General features: G+C 42.2%; 1 protein-coding gene across 1 annotated transcript in view; it reads right to left on the bottom strand.

Annotated features, from left to right (window-relative positions):
• Nucleotides 1-13,862, bottom strand: part of celsr1a (cadherin EGF LAG seven-pass G-type receptor 1a) — an 86,589-nt gene extending 72,727 nt beyond the window's left edge. The window contains exon 1 of the mRNA XM_053314024.1: nucleotides 10,304-13,862. Within this exon, the coding sequence (XP_053169999.1) occupies nucleotides 10,304-13,862 (3,559 nt within the window). The remainder of the gene's footprint in view (nucleotides 1-10,303) is intronic.
• Between the last annotated feature and the right edge of the window lie 1,198 nt (nucleotides 13,863-15,060).

Below are 15,060 nucleotides of genomic sequence, written 5' to 3'. Positions count from 1 at the left end.
GCGCTTATTCTTGGCATAAACTCGACACAAGGGCATTTTTTGATAACCCTTGGTACACACACACACAGACAAACAGCTCTTCACTGTATCCCAGAAGGTAATTTGATAAAGGGCTGCTGAAGGTAGACAGCAGCACGTATGTCATTTTCAAATATCACATGGTATGATCGGAGACATAGAGAGGCATTGTGGTTCCTGGTTCTGCTCCATAAAGGAGGTGTTAGGAGAAACGCTTGAACATCTAATGTATGATAAATATAAAGGAAAGCATCACTTCCACTTCCACTTTTTCTGTCTCAATAACAATATACTTACTAACTTAATTATTAACAAATAACATTAACTTGCAGGATCATTATGATTTATCTCAACCTAATAGTGGGGAAAGGTTATTTACTTTGGTTGTTGCTGCATATTTACCTACAGACATGAATACATCAGCTCATCAAACTCTCATCAAGCTATATAATATATTTCCAAAAATGCTGAACTCCTCCTTTAATCTAAATACTTGCTGCAGATGTGCTACAACAATGTATTCATACTTAAAAAATAAGTGATTTATTTAAATTAAGCACTCAATGAAACAATTAACAAATAATGTTTAATGTGGTTAAACGAGGAAGTTGAAAAATAAGACCTACCACCCCTAGTTATGAAATGATCTGTCATGTAAGCATCCAAATTTATATCAATGAGACAACACAACTAAACAAACTGGAAACTTTAAACCGCGTTTTTAAGTTGAGTAAAAGCTATTCCTGAAGGATAAAGTAGCATCTACTTTGATACATGTGTAACTGAAGACATTTCGGGAGGGTGAGGCACTTTTTGTGTACCGTATAAAAGGTGGAAGGGATCTTTGTGTGAAACTTGGCCTTAACACTCCAGGGGAAGAGGTCCGCAGCTGCTCTGTGATGTTGATCATGAGTGACAGAGAGTGAGTGAAAATGCATGCTTCTGTACACTTACAAATGTGTTTTTTCTGTTCATGTGTGTGAGTCACCTTATCCAGAATGTAAAAGGAAGATGTCTCAGTTCAAAGGAGCATCTTGACACCCTATCAAAAGGCAGAGCGGCAGAGCAAACCCAATACACCTCGGAGCTCCCTTTTTTCTACATCTGTGCGTCTTGCATTCTGTTAAAAGATGAGGCCTGAAGGGTCGGAGAACACGTAAAAAGCTTCAATCCGCACGTCTTAGTCTTCTCCTTTGAAATGCTTAAAGAGACCTAAGCCGCTCCGCCTGTAGCCAAGTGTCACCCAGGGTGTGGTGTGCACTTTTCCTGCTAACACTATGATGCTGATCGATTATGCACGGGGTGATGGGCAGGCAGGAAGCGTAAGATTTGTTATTGTATCAATGTGTGTGCGTCCATATGTGCAATTTCATAAGAGTTTGCATGTGTTTATTTTACCATCTAGACCTGACTAAAAGAAAGGGGCTGTTGGAGCAGGACAGAAGCTGTCAGGAGGTTGTAAGGTGACACCCGTGATGACAGCAGTTGTCTGTGACTGACAAAAATCATCTCAATCAGTTTTTCCTCTGAGCTAAGGTTCAAAACCTCACGTGACAGTAAACATCCTGGTGAAAATGAAGTGCCTGTGAGGAAGATATTGAATCTGAGGGCACTTGACCTCATCCAGAGGGAAAAATGTTTTCTGGATACTTTACAGAAGTACTTAAATATTCAATAATATGTGACAGTAGCACGAGTCACAAGTTTACTTTGGCCTAAAGTATAAACTGTAACCCTAATTAACTTTAATCTAAAAAAATACCTTTAACTTGTGCACAGTAGCGAATAGATCGAAAGATGACATTTCCGGAAAATCAAGTATTGTCTAACAGCCATTAAGACAAAAAAAGAGTGACAATGTTTTGAGAGCCAGGCGTGAATCAACAAGTTCCCACACGAGCTATTAACTGTCAAGATTACACCTGTCACCAGCTCCTTCTCTGGCTGAGGGGGGAATGACTGAAGCTGACACCTCTGTGAACACAGTCTTGCTCTGAGTCTTTCTGTGGAGTCCAACATCAACACTCACAGAGGATCAGTATTAAAGCCCCAATCAAGGGACTGTTTAAGGAAGGGCAATTATGGGAAGGTGTCAGTTTTCAGAAAAGTGGTGGTAGAAATGTTTTCATCGAACTTGGAGAGATTTTTTCTCTGTTTACTCATTTTTTCCCCCCCACTGTGATATAGCGTCCTTTCTTGTATCAAAAGCTATAGTACGTTGGATGTGTAGGATTTCTGCAGCTTTTTGTTTAGCTCTGGATTAAGCAACAGGATTTTAGCATCGAGCAGATATTGGTCTGTTTGAACCTATGAACTCAATCCATTTAAGCCGTTTGACATTTCATCCTAATACCTGCATTGTCAGCATCAATGCCAAGTCTTAATAGCTGTTAGGATTGCAGCCCAATACATATATAGGGGTGTTGCACAGGAAGCAAGGGTTGGCTAAGATATGAAGTTACAGTGGGTGGCAGGAGGTACAGTTGATGCACATACACATACAATTAGAAACGTTTTTGACCTTTTAAAATGTAGGTGAGGTCAAAGTAAGCTTAATTATTTTTGTCATAACTACACCCTGCTGAAATGTATCACTTCCTCTCATTTCTTCTACTCTTAAATCATTAATAAAACTATAATTAGAAAGCCAATTCGTGTCGTGTGAATTGAAAATTTCCCATGGTGGTGGTCTGGTACAGATCGGTGCTCCCGGGTCTTTGTTCTTGTCTAATTTGTGGTTTTTAATGAGTGTTTAAAAGTTCACTGGCCTAAGCTCCTCAGGCAGAGTGTTTCTCAGAGTGGAGGGTCCTAATGGGGAAAATTGGGCTTCCTCTGGTTTTCAGTCTAGACTGAAGAACAGCCTGATCACCTAGGGGTAAAGTCTGCTTTCTTGGAGTTAAAAGGTCAATAATGCAGCTGTCACCCTGAATTCTTACAGTACTTACAGTGCTGTACAGTACAGTACAGTTTTTTTACACTGCAGATGATAAAGTCCCAACTTTTATTGTCCCCTTGCATGTCATCTTATGTTTTATAACTGTATGCAACCAACACATGACTGGTATTTAAATGCTCAAATCTAAGTTTGTAAGAAGTGAATCTCATGCCATTCACTAAGGACAATGGTGAGAAAAGCAAAAGCAGATAAGTGTTTGAAATTCAAAGATGCATGAAGCCCCCACAGGTATGAATGTTGTCAACCAGGGGAAGAAGGCTCTGACACTTGTCATTCATTCTGGCTACATACTGTATATCTACACCCTCAGCAACTACCCTGCACCCAGCACCACTTAACATTCCTGCAGCTGGTCATTGCGCAGCTTGACGCATGTAATGTCACACTCTTGAGCCGTTGGTGAGCCTCAGTGCTTCACCCAGCCTCCTCAATGAGAGAGACAAAGAAGAGTATTGTGTCGTATGAGTGAGAGATAATGAAATAGAAAGAGAGACTGAGAGAGGTGGGTCAGGTTACAATTAAATACGACCCCTCCACCGACCCCCTCCACCCCTGAAAAAAACCTGTTGGAGTTTGAGTGGTGAAATCACTGTCCTGCAGCATGTAAACGAGAGATAACCCTGCCTTTGTATGTGTGTATGTGTTTGAAAGAAAGGCGTGTCATCTATGTGTCAAACTAGACGGAGGCTTCACTCAACACACACACACACATAGACACGCAGTATATATACACAATAAAAGAAACACAATTAGATACTCAAAATTTGCCAAAAAAAAAAGAAACAAAACAGAATCCCTTATAAGATCTCCCTCCAAATACCCCCCACCTTTACCCCTGCATCTTAAATCAACCTGAGCCCAAGGTGTTGGTGTTTGCAAACAAACAACTCCTCTTTACAATCCCCACAGCAAACACACTTCTATTATGGGAAGACACTTCACTTTCTAGCTCAGCCTGCGACAGAAACGACCGGGTTGCTTAGAGAGAGATTTCCTGCTGCAATCAAAACACTCCTCTTGAGATATCAGCACATGGATTAAGTAAGTAGGAGGAAAGATGCCGCCAAGTAACAAAGGGTGGACAGATTTGGCTGATTTAGACAACACCAGACAATTCATGCCAAGGATCGAATTTAACTCAACGATTGGGTTCAAAGAGTCAAAAATAGAAGCTGGACATTTTTTACTTATATTTCACACATGGTAAACAGAGCTGTTTGCCGTGGGAGAAGCAGGAGCAGCACCCAACATAGTCACTGTGTGGCTGTATTACTGCTTGTAGGCAATGACAACCTTAGATCCTTCAACCCTCCCCACTTTAACCTGTAATTGAGCGTTCAGACATCAGTGGAGTTGAACAGTGACCAGTCCTGATCCCCTGGTATTTACACTTCTAACTCCCGACTATAGCCTGGAGGGCACACTCACACAAACACGCACGCACACACACACATAGACCTGACATGCACACATTAAAGCCTACATTGGATATAGAAGATTAAGCATGAATGCAATTCCTTTCTAGATCATTGGACACATAAACAAAGACATGAACACTGTTATTACACCTGCTTGTGCACTCTGCTGACTCCTCTCAGGCTAACTCCCTGCCTCTGGACAACAGAGCATCATGTCACTCAATTGAGTTTTCAGTGGTGACACAATGTATGGTTTAGACTTTAAGAGATTTTGTAAAAATGTATTAACAATTAACAACCATTTCTATATCTTAGAAGTATGCCTTCCTTTATTTTTTAATTAAAACAAAAAAAAATTCAGCATTTTGGGAAATCTGCCTGCTAGCTTGCTGAGAGTTAGCTATAAAGATTGATCCCACTTTCATGTTTCTATATGACGCTACAGCTGGTTAGCTTAACTTAGCACAGACAGGAAACAGAGGCATGGCTAGCCTGGTTCTGGCCAAAGTTAATAAAATCCACTTATTAAACAAAAAATGTATAACTTGTTAATTAGTACGTTTTACAAACGCTGCTAGAAGTTGTTGTTTTGTTTGGCTAACTCTGTCTTTCTGCTAAGCTAAACTAATCAACTGCTAGCTGTAGCTTCATGTGAGTGGTACCAACACTGTTCATACTCTCAGCAGGAAAACAAGTGTATTTCCCAAAATGTGCAACTACAGTTTTATATTTACTTTAAAATATAGATTAAAAGTATTTTTTTTTTGTTTTGTTAGGACAACTGAAGGAACACACTGGTGGGACAGTGCCCAGCCAGCTATGCACACATAAACACACTGACAAACACTCAAACTGACAACAGAGGCACGCAGATGCAGACAGGCATGTAGACAGAGAAAACGAGAAGCACAGTAATCTAATAAGTTTCTGTAACCACTCAGGACAGATTTAGCCTCAACAAGCACGTGGCAAGACAGCAACAATCTCCATGGTCAAGCAATGGGTGCATTCTTTGCCAGAGAAAGAGAAAGAAAGGAAGACTGTGAGAGGTGAGGAATAACAACAAGAAAGAGACTGAGGAAAGAATAGGGAGACATGAGGAGGAGGGGAGGAGACAGAGGGCAATGTGGTGAGGGGCAATGTTTAAAACAAGCAGGGTGTGTGATATCTCAGGAATGAATGGGATCTCCCAATATCAGTTTCTGAGAATGCCAAGCCTGAGAATGACTGCACATATCTCACACACTTTAGAGAAACATATGAGCTGCTGCAGACAAGGCTGAAGCACACTGGCACCATCTCTGTAGATTGTACTATAGGCCTACACACTGTGTTTAAACTTATACCACTCATTCCTCGGCTGTTACTTAACATTCATTGGTATTTAGGTTACTCAGATGATACCAAGTTGTTGTTTTCTTTTAAGTGCTACTGAAGGCTTCACAAATCTCTTATCTGAATCTGAGATATCAAACTCTGTATTCCTGGGACTTTCCCCTCTTTTTCTGCCCCATCCATCAGTTTGAGGTCAGAAGTCATGTGTAGAAAGGTTCAGGGTCATTTCTCATTGCTTAGTGTGTAAAACCCCATGTCCTGCTTTGATCTCACAGGTGAGAGGTCCTGTGTCAGCACTGTCTGTGTAAGCACATCACTTCCACACCTGTGCTCCAGTGAGGAGTCACATTTCTCTCGTCAGAACATCAGACACAAGAACTGGAAAAAGGATGGGGACGAATGAAAGGGAATTTGTCGTTTGACTCACAAAGGAGTAATTTCTCAATGTGTTCTTGTGATGCAATATTTCGAGGCCAAATTATGATTCTAAACCAAAAGAATGCCAAGGACAAGGGCTGCATCAGATGATGTGGCTCAAGAGTTAATTATGCTTTTTGTATGAATCATAATTCATACAGGGAGCAATGCATCATGCCCAAACAGTCTTCCACAAGATGAATTGTGCTTTATATTAAACTTTTCTTTCCCTTTAAATGATAAGGCAGTTTTCACAGGAATGTTTTAAGTGGAAGTTCAGTGAGTCCATCAGCAGAGCGCATTTTATCTTGGCCTGGGTTTTAAAATAAGCACAAAGCTAAAGCTCTTGTGTCACAGTGGAAATCGAATTATGTATGTAGAGAAAGGAGGAGCGAGAGAAAGCAGAGAAAGAGTGAAAGTATGTATGATGGGGGGGTTAACGAGAACAGAAATGTTAAAAAGCTGAGCTATGCAGCTTCTTGAATGGAATTAAGAGCCAAACCAATGGGCATGGACGCTCAGCAAAAGCCCCATAGGGGAAAAGCGGGGAAGGACAGGGAGGAGGAGGGACACGGGTGTGTGTATGAGTGCATGTAGCGGCATGCCATCCCGCTCACCGAGAATAAGGAAAAAGATCAGAGCTTGAGGTAGAAAAAGACGATTTAGCATCAATCATTCCTAATCGTTTAAGTAACAATCTGCTGTCCTGCATCACTGGATATTATAACACAAATCCAGCTATAGCCAGTTCATGCAAGCTTTAACATTTTCTGTTATAAACCCCACCTAGCAGGTAGATATTTCCTGGGGGAAAAAAACCTCCAGTGCACATTAGGTGATTCCTTTTGCATATCAGGAAGCAGATTTACAGCAATTTGCTTGGTGTGAATAGAAGAATGTGGTAGTTTAGTGTAGCCACGCCATGTGAATTAAGGGAGACAGGTTATCACAGACTTTTTTCACATGTTTGTGCCCTTTTCTCTGAGCACATCTACATGTCTAAACTAACTAATAGCCCATCCTCCCTGTGTCACATGTAGCATACAGTTCCTTTCTTTGCCATTAAATCATTCATTTGACAATGAACACTTGTACAGTGGCCATGAACTGTATCAAATCTGATTGATTTCTTGGGATCAATTAAGATTTATGTGAAGACAAAGGTCAAAAGTCCATTCAGGTACAATTAAAATCAAGCCTTTCTTATCATCACCACTTTAGGAAATTGCTAATTATCTAGATTACTGGCAACAGACTCTTATTAACAACACATGCCAAGCACTAGTACATTTTGGCTTCAGATGGTGGGTCTAACTGTCAGCTCTGCTAACAACTCTGGCAATCAACCAGATGGTATTATGAAGTAACAACGGTAACAAATTGGTGGAACTGTCACTGATGTGTATCCTCTGTACCACTGCAGGCTTGCTTTGATTGGGCGCTGACTAGATGGGGCAAAGTGACGTAGGAAAAGTTAAGTAAACATGTCAAAGTAGGTTAAATATGAAAATATAGTACTGAACAATGAAGGAGGCAAGTGCATTCATTTGAATTCCCTCTCTTTTTGGTGACACTTGAAGCATTCAGATGAAATTGACACATATTTATCCTTTTAGAAAACAGTGAAAACCCCAAGGGTTTTATGTGAAATTTAACAAACTAAGATAAAAGCTCTTACAATGAGAATACATAGCCCTTAGCTTTCGAACCACCAAGTTACTGTATCTCTCTCTCACACACACACACGCGAACACACACACACGTACAAGAAAGCACGGGGGGTGGGGCAGAACGAGGACAGATAGAACAGTGTTGTGGCTACCAGAGTGTTTTAAGTGTGTATCTCGGGAGAGATATCGCAGCTTTCTTATGTTTCAGCAGAGGGCTCGAGAAACATTCCCAAGCCTTCTCTTTGCCAAAATAAAAAGCACCTGTGCGAGAGTTGGATGTAAGATGTAGGGGGGATGTAAGAGAGTAACATCATTCTTTGTGACATTCTACGTGACAGATGGCGATCTCTATTTCCCCGTTGGTCCGCTCCAACCAAGACAAATCAATGCTTGCCTTGATGCATCAACAGTCATTTGTTCTATTGATCAGGCATAGTGATTGGGGTTAAGGAGGCCGAAGGAGCTAATGCACTTTCATCACTCATGGATAGAGGATGGCAATGCTGATATTAGCAGACATATTGAGCTAATGAAGATGATGCATAGAAACCCAGACTGAACTGAGTGGTATGTGAATCAGGCAGAGACAGAGAAAAGGTCAAAACAATTGTGGCGCAATAAGACTCAATGGTGCTAAAGAGAATATAGGAGACCCCCAGAACCAGAGTGATTAAATTTAAGAGACAGCAACACAATCACAGTCTTGTTTCTTAGTGCTTGTTAAGATGCCTTTAGTTCACCAGTCCCCCCAGGCCTTCCTCTGCTAAGAGCCTGGGGTTAAAAGGTCAAGACATCAGCGGTAATGGTTACCTAACACTTGACATCAGGGTGAGCCACCAAAAAAAGGGGGGTTGGGGCAGTTTTTTTTAGTGAGAGTGTGTGCATCTGTTTAATTTTGTAAGAACACATGCTTACATATATTTGTATGTGTGTGTCCTAATTAAGAGGTCCAGCCCCCATTGGGACTATCATGAGGTCAGGGATACCACAAGAGCTGTCAGCTGTTATTGACAAAACCAGGAGTGCAGAGGCAGTGAATAAGGGCTATAAGGCCTATAACTATTGTGGTCAGTTGCAGCTTCCTCAGATGCTCAGTGGGTCATCTATAGCACCCGTAAAGCACTTAGAAAAGGACAGTCTGTCTTTTGTTCAAGAGAAAGACAGGGCGCAAGTCATTTAGCAAAAACACTGTTAGAGAAAGAGAGAGACCAGCACCTAATGAACCAGCGGTTGTTGCATTAACTTGTTATGATGCAGTTCTGTGTGCAACGAAGATCTGCTGAATTATCTAATCAGTGTTTCTGTCAGTGTCCAAGAATTTGTGAAATTTATAGCTGTCAAAATGACCCTGAACCTAGAGTTAAAATAACCACAAACATGATTAGACTGATGAACTGGGGGTGTGGGTTTGTCTTGATGCAGCCTGGTCCACACCAGCTCATTTGTATTCACATAGTATGTGTGATATGCTGGCTTTGAGAGGAGCTAGATGATAGGGTGACACAGAAAGACAGAGAATTGAATAGATCTAGCAGTGTTGGGCTGTTTGCCCAATTCAAGGCTTAATGTGCTTTGAGAGATCAGCCAACAGAGAGAGTGGGGGAAGAAGACAAGAATGGTTAAGAATAAGACAGTAAGAAAGACAGAGAGGAGGTTGAGCAACCCGCTGTCAATAGGTGACAGGGTAGTTATCTTGCCTGTCCAACTGCCTGATTAATGCCACAGTGCTTTCTCGCAAAGTGTGTGTACGTGTGCGTGCTTGCTTGTACTGTAGCTGTTACCCTGCCAGTTTAGGTGTGAATGTCCAAGTGTTTGCATTTGTCTAATCTTTAACTTTAAAGAACAAAGTCTGCTTCTGTAGTGGAAAAAAGAAAACATATGAGCAAATTCTTTCTGTGTGACCTTGTAAAAATGTTTTAAGTTTGAAAAACTATTCTGGTGAAATCTTGAGAGACATCTTGCCACAAGATGTTAATCAACCTGCAGATGCTGAAAGCCAAAAACTTTCAGCATCTGCACATCAAAGAGTATAGACTATGTATATATATTCAAGGAGGGAAATCATGTGTGTGCATATTCTTGCATGTGTGTTCCTACTTCCTTCAACAACAAAGCAGCTTGGCTATGATAGTGCCCTGCTAATAACACCTCTTTATTACCTCAACCAACCGCTTGCACACAAAACATTTATCACCTAAATAACACAAAAGCAGCACAACCGGATCCTGCATAGAGCCTCCAGCAAACACTTACTGAACATACAGTCAACACTACAGCCGAAACCTGCCCTCTTTCTTTATTCAACTGAAAATTCTATATTAACTCTATAGTATGATGATATCACACATGGTGATTCAAATTTCCGCATAAAAGCACTTATCACTTTGCTTACATGTGCTGAAAATTAAGTGACGTGAAAATTAAGAGTATCTTCACAGAGAAAGATAGAATGATAGAAGGAAAGATTTTTTATTTAAATTTTATCTTACCTGAGACGGAAATTGTCATTGGTGCTTCCAAGGGCCTGTCATTGTCCAGGTCCCTGCTCAACCTCAGATCCCCTGTGTCCTCGTTTAACAGCAGCAGTCTGAGCTCATTTCCAGATTCAAACTTGTACCGTAGCTTATCCGACACGTCTGGGTCATAAGCTGGTACCTTCCCAATTATTCCTGATGGAAAACTGTTGGACTTGTTGGTGACATAGTTATTGAAAATTATCTCAAAGTCCTGCAGCACCGGCTGATTGTCGTTCATGTCTACCAGGCGGATGTGGACAGTGGCTCGGCTCACTAGTGGTGCTGAGGTGGCCTGGACCACTATGACATACTCTGTTTTGGTCTCATAATCCAGGTCTGTGAGTGCAGTGAGGTCGCCATTGAAAATATCTAGCTGAAAAACTTCTGGAATATTCCCTTCTACGATTTGGTACATAATCTGAGCATTAGTACCCTCATCAGGGTCTGTGGCAGTGATTCGGGCCACAACGGACCCCACTGGGCTGTTCTCCTCCACATTAATGAAAAGCTCATCTTTCTCAAACACTGGAGCATTGTCATTTATGTCTTGAACTACAATATGAATGGGAACAGCTGCTTTTAGAGGAGGAACCCCCCTATCCACAGCAAAGGCCTTCAGGTTGTATACAGGAACATTCTCCCGGTCCAGTTTGCGAGCAGTTCTTATGATACCAGAGTAAGGCTCTATGAAGAAATCTCCCTCCCCATCATCACCACCTTGAAATGTATAACTCAACCTGCCATTTGAGCCAGAATCTCTGTCTGAGGCAGAGATTTGGAGAACGCTGGTGTAGACAGGTGCATCTTCAAATACAGTCCCCTGATACATATCCCTGAGGAACTGAGGAGCATTATCATTAGCATCAAGGATGATAATCTCTACATAGGTGGTATCAGATTTCTGAGGGATGCCGTTGTCTCTGGCAATGATGGCTAATGTAAAGGAGGCCTGGTCTTCATAGTCAATCTCCATTTGTGTTGTGATGGCACCTGTATCTGGGTCGATTTTAAACTGAGGAACATTGTCTTCCATGACATATGTTATGCGAGCATTTTCCCCTGTGTCCTCATCTGTTGCACTGATCATGACTACAGTTGAGCCCACAGGTCGTTCTTCACTGAGCATCACCTGGTAGTTGGCACTTTGGAAGACCGGCCTATGTGTGTTGGCGTCTGTCACATTGATGAACACCTGAGCGGTGTCGTAGCGTGTTCCATCACTGGCAGTAACTGTCAAGACATACTGGCGTTCTTGCTTATAGTCTAAGGGGAGGGCTAAAGTGATGAGCCCACCACCACTCTGGCTAGTGATGGCAAAGCGGTTCCTGGTGTTGCCACTGGAGATCTGATATGTCACCACACTGTTCACGTCCCTATCCACGGCTGTCACTGTCAGCACACTGGTTCCCACCACTGCATCTTCATTGATCTTCAGTGAGTAAACTTTCTCCGTAAATGTGGGCACATTGTCATTCACATCAAGCACTGTGATACTGACGCTGGCTGAAGATGACATCACAGGTATCCCATGATCCCTTGCCTCCACACCAAAAGTGTAGAACTCAGTGGTTTCTCTGTCAAGCTCTTCACTTACTGTAATCCAGCCTGTGCTGTTGTTGATGGTGAACGGAAAACCAGGGGTGGTGTCAGTTAAGCGGTAGTCCAAACGTGCGTTTTCTCCAGAATCACCATCAATTGCTTGAATATGGATCACAGAGTAACCAATGGCCACATTTTCCAACACAGTAGCCTGGAAAGGTGTGCTGACAAACATGGGGGCATTGTCGTTCACATCAACCACTTGCACCACCACCATACCTGTGCCATTAATCAGTGGAGGTCTGCCACCATCCTGAGCTTTAATTCTCAAATTATACTCCCGTATCATCTCATAGTCAAGGGGATTGATGACATCAATCACACCAGTGGGGGAGTGAATGTAAAACTGTCCTTTAACATTGCCACTGATGATGCTGTAATGAACTTTGGCGTTGTTCCCCTCATCTTTGTCTGTGGCCTCCACCTGGATGACTTTAGTGTTGACTGCCACATTCTCTGGGACTTGTACAACATACCTTTTTTCACTGAACTGAGGGTAGTTGTCATTTTCATCCTCCACAGAGATGTTAACAGTGGCAGTGGCACTGCGGGGACCTGGGTCTTTGCCCTGGTCGTTGGCCTCAACAATCAGCTGGTACTGTGCCCGGGTCTCCCTGTCGGGACGCTCTTTGATTCTGACTAGACCGTTTCGGGGGTCAATTTCAAACACAGAGTTAACTCCTTCACCATTCACAATTTTATAAATCATGTTGGCATTAGAGGGAGCATCTCCATCAGTGGCTCGGATTGTCATCACTTCAAAGCCAACTTCTACATTCTCCCGGATGTTAACACGGTATTCAGTTTGTTCAAACACCGGCCCATGGTCATTAGTGTCACTCACAGTGACAGTGAGGAAAGAAGTGGCAGATCTTTTAGGGGTGCCATTGTCAGTCACAGTGACTTTAAAAACATGGGTGTCTTTTACTTCTCTGTCTAGTGCCTGGACAGTTGTTATGCTCCCTGTCTGAGAGTCGATAGTAAAAAAGTCGTTGGACCTGCTGTCAAACAAGGCTTCCATGCCATATTCCAGCCTCCCAGCCTCTCCATCATCTTGGTCAGTGGCTTTCAGGGTAATAACCCGCGTGCCCGCAGGCTCATTCTCAGGCACGGACACCTGATAGTTGGGGAGCTGGAACTGGGGAGACGTGTTTACTTGTCGCTTCCCTCTTCGGATCAATTTGCCCGACTTTCTCTGGACGGTTTCTAATAGTGATCCATGTCGTTCAGGCACTTTTGCAAGTGTAAAACTCAGCTGCACAGAGAGCCGATCGCCTGGAGAGCTGTGCAACGGGCAGTGCAAATTCACCTCGGGTTGTCCTCTGTGCTCAAGACATAACTCATTGACCAGGAACAAATTACCATGCTTGAACACTGCAACTAAGCCTTTTCCAACACACACAGAGTCCGAAAAGGCGATGTTCCGCGTAAAGGCAGGCAAAAGTTCTGTTACATTCAAAAGCAATTTACCTGCGGATAAGCAGGAAGTTGCCTCCAACTTTGAAAGGTGTTTAATGTGAACGTCTGGCTTACCTGACGCCTTCTTTCTCTTGTATTTGATAAAACAGTCCTGGCCATGAACGAACACATTAAAACGTGTCAGAATAACATCTCCAGATGTCAAGGAACCTGTTCGGAAATAAACAGGCGCAGGGTTCCTCAGTGTGTGCGCACACTGAACTCTCTGGGACAGACGGATAACTCCGTCGTGCCTTCCAACTTGGAATAAGCTGTGAATAAATTTAGGGGATAAAGTCCTGTCAAGTTTATAAGTCCTCCCTGGGCCAAGCGACAGGTTTGCCAAATGCGTCCCGGGCTGTAAAGTCTCTGAAAGGTGTAGCTCCAAACATCCCAAAAGCGGCACGCTGAACAGAATACAAACCCAAATCCAATACATCGGTAACTCCATGCTTGTAAACCTTCCAAATCCCATTCACCTTCACCGAAACTCCTCAGAAACAGCATTAACTCTCCCTCTCCCAACACCGCGTTTTACTTTTATCCCTCATAGTGAAGTTTTAACGTGGAAAAAGACGCTTGGTATCCATAGTATCAGTGTATCCACGGCGCGCAGCGGCTGCGTTAACCCACACTGAGTTTAAAATGAGTACAAAATGGCTCCGTGGTTCTCCTCCTCCTCCTCCTCCTCCTCCTCCTCCTCTCCTCCTCAGAGGCTTATTACCATAAACCTGCTGTGTTCCCCCTCCGGGACGCTTTCACGGGGGGGGCTTTTTTTTCTCATGGAGATTTAGGAAGTGGCCCTGACCGGGTGACCAATGCGCGCAAGTGCATTGTTATTACAATAGGGTAAGAGTTGGTTGAAATTCCTAATGCGTGTTTGAGTGTCGCTCCCTCTTCAACTTTTTCATGTTGAAGTAGTTGTAAGCAGTGATAGTATATAAAGAAGACATAAAAAGCAGTTGAATTAAGACCCAAAGGCCACAATGTTAGAAACTGATGTCACACATCTTTAATCAGGTGGAACCAAGGGTGGAGAATTTAGAACTGATTAACTGATATCATTCAGATCAATAACTCTTTTCAGAAAAAAACATGAATATTGAATATGAAGCAAATGTTTGTAAACTGATATATTATTGTGTCATGCACTGTGAGCATGATGTTCATTACACAGTAGTAATTCTGGGAAACATGTTGAAATTAAATTAAACTATGCCCTTAATATTCCTTTTCTTTTTTATGTCTTGTTTTATGAACTTTTATAACTTTACAGCTTTGCAAAGTGGTCTATCAACAAAACCTGTTACTGTTACTGTTTTTTCTCGTTTGTCTGTATTAGTGCTGTTTGAGCCTTTATGTGCTTTGTATTATAATAACTTGTATAGTTTTTTCACCCAAGACAAACAGTTTTAAGCTGACACATGAATTACAGCAGTGGTTCTCAACCTGGAGTCTGGAAACCCTAGGCTGAAGGGGTGGCAGGGGGTCTCCAGAAAAATGAATAATATTTTAATTTAACTATTATTTAATTAGCCCAGTGATGTATAAGAATGACTATTCTGTTCATAGATTTCACAGTCTTCACTTTTAATCTGAACTAAACTAAACTATTTATCAGATGGGGTTCCCTGACACTACATTTTAACAAATACAGGTCCATGGCCTGATGT

This window comes from Scomber japonicus, chromosome 23 (genome assembly GCF_027409825.1).
Source record: "Scomber japonicus isolate fScoJap1 chromosome 23, fScoJap1.pri, whole genome shotgun sequence".
In the NCBI taxonomy this organism is placed as follows: domain Eukaryota; kingdom Metazoa; phylum Chordata; class Actinopteri; order Scombriformes; family Scombridae; genus Scomber; species Scomber japonicus.
The sequence above is the reverse complement of the archived record's forward strand: the minus strand, read 5'-3'. Positions and strand labels throughout refer to the sequence as shown.